The 8,152-nt window shown below is 34.2% G+C and overlaps 1 protein-coding gene across 1 annotated transcript; it reads right to left on the bottom strand.

The window, feature by feature from the left end:
* Positions 1 to 447: 447 nt before the first annotated feature.
* On the bottom strand, positions 448 to 1,287 carry LOC145263136 (cyclin-T2-like). Its single transcript, XM_080120105.1, has one exon. It carries the CDS (start codon positions 1,285 to 1,287, stop codon positions 448 to 450), a length of 840 nt encoding a protein of 279 aa, XP_079976231.1.
* Positions 1,288 to 8,152: the final 6,865 nt, after the last annotated feature.

Below are 8,152 nucleotides of genomic sequence, written 5' to 3'. Positions count from 1 at the left end.
GAGACAACTTAGGCGATTGAGTATCGTTATACTATGGATATTGTCTGTTGAATGAGGGTTTGCCACTCTAATTCAGGGTTAGTAACGGTGTAACTATTTTACTTTTTTTATCATTTCGAAATGATCGCCATCCCCCCTCCCCCGATGTCTATAAGTCAGTTTAACAAAATAAGTCTTAGAATTTCAACATTTTTAAAGTATACGGGTCGGTAGATACAACATTCGGTAGATTTTTTTTTTTTTTTTTTGTGTCACATTCTTCAACCGTTAACTATTGTTGACATTCATCAAATCAAATTTGTTATCGAAATGCAATCAAGTTCTAAGAATGTAAGATAGTATTCATGCAAAAAAAAATGTCTATTTAAAATTTTTTTTTTTTTTTCCATGGCGTCAGCATGGTAAGAAGTGCATACATTTCTTTACGCCTTTAAATAAAAAGGTTAATTAACCGGTAATTTCCAACATGTTTATCGGGTCAGACAATTGCTTAGCATTTAATAGACACGGACTGACTTGTCTACAAGCTTCGAAGAACTCGTCAGCCAGAGGAAGCAAGAACTCTTCCGTCAGAGAGCCATCAATCTTTTTAAACCACAAAGGATCCTCTAATTCATGCGGAATAACCATCTCCAGCCGGATAATAGATATGATGGTGATTATTGTGATCACTTCCGGTGAATACACTATAGCGATTGGCGTCGAAATTAACGCGGTCGTTATTAAAGACTGGGAAAATCTCCTAAAACTAGGTATACCCAAAAATATGCAAATATTAATAAATATATCAATTGGGTCTGGAATGTAAAATCCAACTTTCAGAGTTGTGTGAAGAACAAACATATATTCCTCAGCTTGTTCGACGTCGGCTTTAGGTTCAATATCCGGAATGCAGATTGAAGCGACAAGATCCTCGTTTTCTACGACCTTGTGATACAGCGCTGGTATGGAAGTGGCGATTTTGTCGTATTTGCAAGCTGTAAAGAGACTCACTGACGTCAAAAGTTTCGCGTTGTAATCTTGGAAACATTGTAAAGCATAGAATCTCTGCAAGTAGACGATAGCTTTATGTATTGTGAGCATATTAATTCCGATTTGGCAGCCCGTGAATAACACAATTATTGCATAACGTTGGCGCATCGAACGCTCCTCGGTTAATGTTAATGGCGTGGACGAGTGATGCAGGCTTGGCGGGTTATCGATGTGAGATCGGGTCACGAAATTCCAGTCGGTTTTATTAAAATAACCGAAGTACGTTCCTCGATTATTCAGGGGATGCTCTGCCATGTTCGTATAAAAATGAAGATATATTTAAAAATAATCTATATGCGGTGAGGGTTAGAAAAACAGTGACTTGATAATTTTACTTATTATTCAAAAACGATGTCGTTGATCATTTCATTGCTTGTATTAAAATCATGATTGGTTTTGTATCGTTTCCGGCGTCTAAAAGGAAGCAAACATTAAAGACTCATTCTAACCTGTGACTTAGATATTTCATTTATCTCTATGCAAATACAATATTCACAAAGAAGTTGTGACACTAGGGTAGGGGGGGAGTTAGGGGTCAGAGGTTGTCACACACTAAACTAATCAACAAAATATCGCATTTAGTCTACTGGATTAGCCTGCTGTAAAATATCCGTAGATGGTTTAAACGAATTTATTGACAAAAAATATCAATATACAAAACCTTCATGAATTATGCAGGTTAAACTCTGATTTATTAATTGTCCTAATTTAACACAATCTCATAAAGTTCACTTAAATAATGTAAAATCACAAAGCCTGACGTGTATAAATAAATAAACTGTATTGTGTTTGTATACTTGGAATTGGGTTTCATTAGTACTGACTATATCATTTACATGCCTCGACTTTGAGATGTTGCTTGACTTATTTTTTAACTCTCGTTCACTCCTAACAAGGTATATCATCACTTCGACATAAGGGGTACTATTTTGGGGCAATGCCTAGAAAACATTAACAAGATGATTGTTTACATTACATTTAAACTTCTGCAGATCATTACAGTCAGGGGAGCAGGAAAGGAATTAAAAAGTGTAGCTGTTCCTGGGAATATATTATTAGGGTAACAAGCTTTCTGGCATTTTGGGATCTCAGCAGTGAAGGGGTGAGATTTTTCTAAGCCAGTTGTGCTTCTCATTTTAACATAATTTACAAAATTTTTATTGATGACAATAAGGCTTTCATAGTTACGGATGGCCAAAAAATTATAATTCTAGTCACTATTCTGGTCTAAAAAAAATAAATCGGCAGGGACAATTGGGCTGTAGTTGTCGATTATAAAATATCGAGAAAAACAAAGAAAAGTGGACCTAAAATCAACCGGAATTTAGAAAAATAATTAAAAACAAAAGATCTAAAATTCTAATTAGGTTTGTAAGGTTTATCCGAAGCAACCTATCTAGTATACGAAATGTTTAGTGTTTTCCACTACAAACCGAAAATAAGTGGGGAAACTTGCTACTTTAATCTTTTATATAAATAAAACAGTGTGTGTGTGAATATCTAAGAGGTAAACTCTTAAACTACTGTTCACATGACACTGAAATTTTCAGGAAATAATATCCATTAACCATCGATGGTTTATAGCGAATAATTTTTTTGTTTACATGCATGAATAACGCGTACAGACATCGGCAAATTTACATGTAAAATGTACATTAACACCGAGCAGATATTTTTTGTGGTCATACGCATGCGCACATTTAATAGAGAACACAACATTAGGCTGGCACGCTAGATGTTTTGATTTAAATTCTAGCTGATAACACCAACTTTTTTTTTTTGTATTAATAAAAAAGAATGAAATACATAAATTTTACTCGCGGTTTTGAATTTGTAAGCCTATATATATTTTATTTTACGATCTCATATTTATTTCATATATATTTTTAAGATGGAAGGGTTGAAAATAATATACGAAATACGAACCGTGCTGAAATAACATTTTAAAAAAAAATTCTTAATATGGGGAGGGAAAGGTATTTTTTAAACTATTCTGTACTTTCACTTAACAATTTTTAAATAAACTGAAATATGGACGTGCCGAAATAATAGCCTTATTATTTAGAAAGCCATTTCTAAAAAGGAAGGGTAAGGTGGGTTTTTTTTTTTTTTTTTTACTATTCTTTACTTCCTCTTAAGAATTTAAAATAATTGTCTGTCATGAAGACCAAGCAAACAAGTTGTTTTCACCAGGCATTATCTCCTCCTTTAAAACAAATGAGGGGGAGATGAGGTCGCTGAATTGCTGCGCCAGAACAGATGGTATTTATTTGCTCCCCCACCGAGCAAATCAGGCTAAAGGCCAATTTTTAATGTGAGGAGTGAAGGGAGGGGGAAGGGAAAAAGGGGACCAGCTCCCGAGAGGTGGGAAATGGGAGCTGGTTAAAGGTCAGGTATGTGGGGTTGCCCCCACATCTGGTCTTTGCTAGTCATAGCTAGTCCTAGCTAGTCATAGCTTGCAGTATCTGCCGGAACAGATACTACACTTTGATCTTAGCAAAAAGGCCAAGTAAGCATAATATAGTTTCCTACCAGGTATTATCTCCTTAAAAAAATCAAAGCAAAGATACAAAATAATCGACACAGAATATATTTTAAGAATAGGGGAGGATATATAGTTAATCCCGGAAATGGCTAAAGCAGTTTAAGATCTCAAACTTTATTTATTTCATATATATTTTAAAGGAAGGAGAGTGTGGATACGGAGTCAGGCTCGAAACGGCTGTAGCAGTTTATGATTTCCAAATTACTTTATTTTACATATATTTATGAGACAGGGAGGATATGAAGTCAGCCTCATAAATGGCTGAGGCTATTTAGGACCTCAATATTCCTTTATTCCATCTTTATTTTTAAGAAAGGGGGTAGCGGGTGATAGTCAGCCCCGGAAATGGCTGAAGCAGTTTACGATCTCAAATTTTCTTTATCATATCTATTTTTATGTGATGTGGTAATATGGAATCAGTCCTGGAAATGGTTGAAGCAATTTACGATTTCATACTTACTTTATTTCATATATATTTTTAAAAGACGGGGAGGGTACTGACATTCGGAATACGAACTGTGCTGAAATAATAGCGTTATTATTCAGAAAGTCATTAATATGGGGAGCGTATGTTTTTAACTATTCTGTACTTTCATCTAACAATTCAAAAATTGAAAAATGCATACACGATACGGACCGTGCTGTTATTTAGAAAGCCATTCTTAATATAGAAAAAGAAAGGTATCGTTCAACTAACAATTTTATAAATTAAAAAACTAATATACAGAATAAGGACCGCGCCTAAATATTTACGTTATTTAGGAAGCCAATCTTAATATGAAGAGGGGAGGGTTTTAAAACTAACGTGTACTATCACCTAACAATTTATTAAATAAGTCCTACAGAATACGGAGTGTGCTGAAATAATAAAGTTATTATTTAAAAAACCATTTTAATATGGCGATGATGTGGATTTAAATTATGAAAAATGATTGTCGAAATTAGTAACATATCCAGGAATTATGAAAAATGATGTAATGCGAGTTAATTGATTGGTGTGTTCGTAATGAAATGATAAATCCAGACAATATATCAGTTATCCTTTTCGTAAGGGACGGGCGATAATCTGGGTTTAAATTATAAAAAATGGTTGTCGAAATTAGTAACACATCCATGAATTATGAGCGAGTTAATTGATTGGTCTGTTTGTAATGAAATAATCTGCCCAGACAAAATATCAACGCTATTATTTAAGTAAGGGGGTAGGCGATAACATGGGTTAAAAATATCAAAAATGATTGTCGAAATTAGTAACATATCCAAGAATTATCACAATAATGAAATGTGAATTAATCGATTGGTGTGTTTGTAATGAAATAATCAACCCAGACACTATATCAAAGTTATTTTTATCGTAAGGGTGGAGCGATAATATGGGTTCAAATTATGACAAATAATTGTCGAAATTAATAACACGTCCAAGAATTATGAAAAATGATGAAATATGTTGATTTGTGCATTTATAATTAAATAATCGGCCCAGACAATATTTCAAAGTTATTATTTTCGTAAGAAGGTGGCTATAATGCGGGTTAAAATTATAAAAAATGCTTGTCGAAATTTGTAACATATCCAAGAATTATGAAAAATGATGAAATGTGAATTAATTGATTGGCCTGTTTGTAATGAAATAATCGGCAGAGACAATGTATCATAGTAATCATGTTAGTAGGCGGGGGTGATATTGTGGGTTACAAATATGAAAAATGATTTTCGAAATTAGTAACATATCTAACGTACTAACATGTACTCACACACGCGCACACGTACGCACACAGATAGACAACGTCACTTCCTTTCAAAGGAAATCCACACATGCGCAAAAGACTACCGCAAACAAGTATAAAGCAAAGAGCAATAAGCGGCTTCTTTCTTTTAGGACCAGCTTTCGAGCCAGTCGGTCTACGGACCGACCGCGCGTACCTCACGCCATTTACTACTATGTGGGACAAAAAGCTAACAGACCGTACGTACACATTCTCACTCTTTCTCTATCTACTACTGGTCCCTGAGAACACCTTCGCGTAGCTAACTGACGTCAACACTCTATCCTTTTCTTTGTCTACACGCTGGACTATCATTCTCATATCTACAATATTACTCACTTCTCTTCCCACGCGCGAACAAACGATAGTGACCCGAACTTGAGATGAACACACATTTCCTTTTTCTTTCTACAACACCAGTCCCGCAACGAACGATGGTTACACCCGCGCGGATATGAACACATTTTATATCTAAAATATTCATTCTTTCAACAGTAAATAAACGTTTATCTTATCCATCAATTGAGTCTTTGTTTCCTTCAATTCCATTCGTTTCATTATTTTCTTGTAGCGAGTTAGGGTATTTATATCCTGGTCCGCAACACGTTTAAGAAAATACAAGTATACGAATTTCATTCTGTTGATAAAACCGGAGATTTTTTTTTTTTTTTTTTTTAAGAAACGATTGAAATGTTGCCAAAAATATTTGGCGACAGTTTGTTTCACGCACGTTATAAATGCCTTAGATCTTGTCAAGGTAGAAAATGAATATTTTATTGAATGCACTGATAAATTAAATTCGCAGTGTGAATTATTCAGGATGAAGAAAATTAAGTAAGACATGTTTAAATGTAAAATGTATTGTTCATTGGTTAACTGCAGCAAAAGATAATGAAATACATTCGAGGATTGTCAATTATGTGTCAAGATACGAAGATAATGTTACAAAAGTTTACAGCTTATATACTCCTATAATTAAAAACATTTTTCTATTTATTTTAGAAATAAAATACATTTTTTATATGGGTCGTAGAACTGTATTCATCTGTAAAAAGCCTAGCTAATTTGCATATTTTATAAACATTCATTTTACTTAATTCTCTATTAGTTTTTTTTTCGATTTTCTTATAGGATGATAATCTTTTATTTAACTATTACGTTTAATTATATTTATGCAGATATTCTACATGACTTATATTTGCGTAATAGTTGCGTAAAAGGTTTTAATAAACACAAACCTCTTTTGATATATATTTATGTATGCGTATATATATTTGTTTAAAAGTCTTGTCAGTTTTTTTGGTTTTGCAGAAAACATATCTTCAAAGCCCAGGCATTAACGTCAAAGGAAAAAGTAAATCGTAAGCTATATATTTTGGGTACAATATAATAATAAATACGAAATCTGCATCAATCAAAATATCATATTTAAGCGTATTTTACGACCGGGCAATGCCGGCCGGGCTGCTACTATATATATCCTTCATTAGACTCTGTTATTACAAAAAAAAGCTTATTGCGTTCTTCTAATCATTGTTCGTAAATTATTTCACTTCAGGTTATTATTTTGCTATTATCGAAATTCAGAATAAGTACCGAATAGGGCTGGAAAGCTATGTTTGGGTTTCGATTCTAGCTGATGGTACTCAATTTACAATTTTTTTAACCTTTGAAATAACTACTATATATTGGCTGCAATACAATAATCAATATACTATTCGCTCTATAATAATAAATACATCTGCATAAATTAAAATATATTTAAGCGTATTTTACAATTGGGCAACGCCAGAAACCTGCTAGTATAGAGATAAATCTGTCTGCTGAATGATTTATGACGCCATATATAATACAATATATAATATGTAACAGTTGAAACTTGCTACAATTGAAGGCAGGAGCGAAATCTCGCGCCTTGGGATTTAAATCAACCCTCTCCTTGGCTTGTCCAATCACAAGCCAGTTCTCAAAAGGCGAAATAGGCACCTCTTCCTCATCTTTTACTCTCTGCTGGCTGTTGGCTAACGTGAGTACCACAAGCCAACATGAATATCGTCAAAATTTGCTTCCACGTGCGCTTCACACACGTACTCTTTCCTACCACGAGACACTAACCCTTTGTCCCATCTATATTATCGGACGCACGCTCCTACAATACGTATACACTGAACACCTCTGTCTTTCAATAGGTTTGTCAGAAATCTAATTTACGTCGCAGGACTCTTTAATCCTTTGTCCACAACACGTGGTGCACGCAAAAACTTTCTTTACAAGCTACAGGATTACGCACGTCGATACATAGACTAGATGTACACTGAATACTTTTCCCTTTCTTTCTCTATAAACCGGCTTAGCTTATCTACGTCACAGAACTGTCTAATTATTTATTCCGACTACTATTGACTACAATATGTGTATAAAGAACTGTTCTCTCCTTCAACAAGTCGGCATAATATTAAATCTATCTTTACACACAAGAACACTTCGTGCTACTAACCCATTTGTCTCTTGTATATGCTACTAACGAAGATGAGAAATAAAGTTGCTTTTGAATATAGAATGAAACTCCATTTCTTATCTCTTTTATTCTATATTTTTGTTGACTCTTTTAACGGTTTTGTTTGTTATCCTCGTTTTTCTTGCCTCTTAAAACAAAAACTTTCAGTATCGCTAACATTTAACATTGAAAGAATATTTTTTTCTGCATGGCAGATAGTGCGTCGACAGGTAAGACCTCAGTGTGTGGGTCAACTCTAGCTCTCTTGCCACTGGCGTGTCGCTAGTCCATGATGGGGCTGTGGTGGAGGAT

This window comes from Euprymna scolopes, chromosome 3 (assembly GCF_053919585.1).
Source record: "Euprymna scolopes isolate OS-2025 chromosome 3, ASM5391958v1, whole genome shotgun sequence".
In the NCBI taxonomy this organism is placed as follows: domain Eukaryota; kingdom Metazoa; phylum Mollusca; class Cephalopoda; order Sepiida; family Sepiolidae; genus Euprymna; species Euprymna scolopes.
The sequence above is the reverse complement of the archived record's forward strand: the minus strand, read 5'-3'. Positions and strand labels throughout refer to the sequence as shown.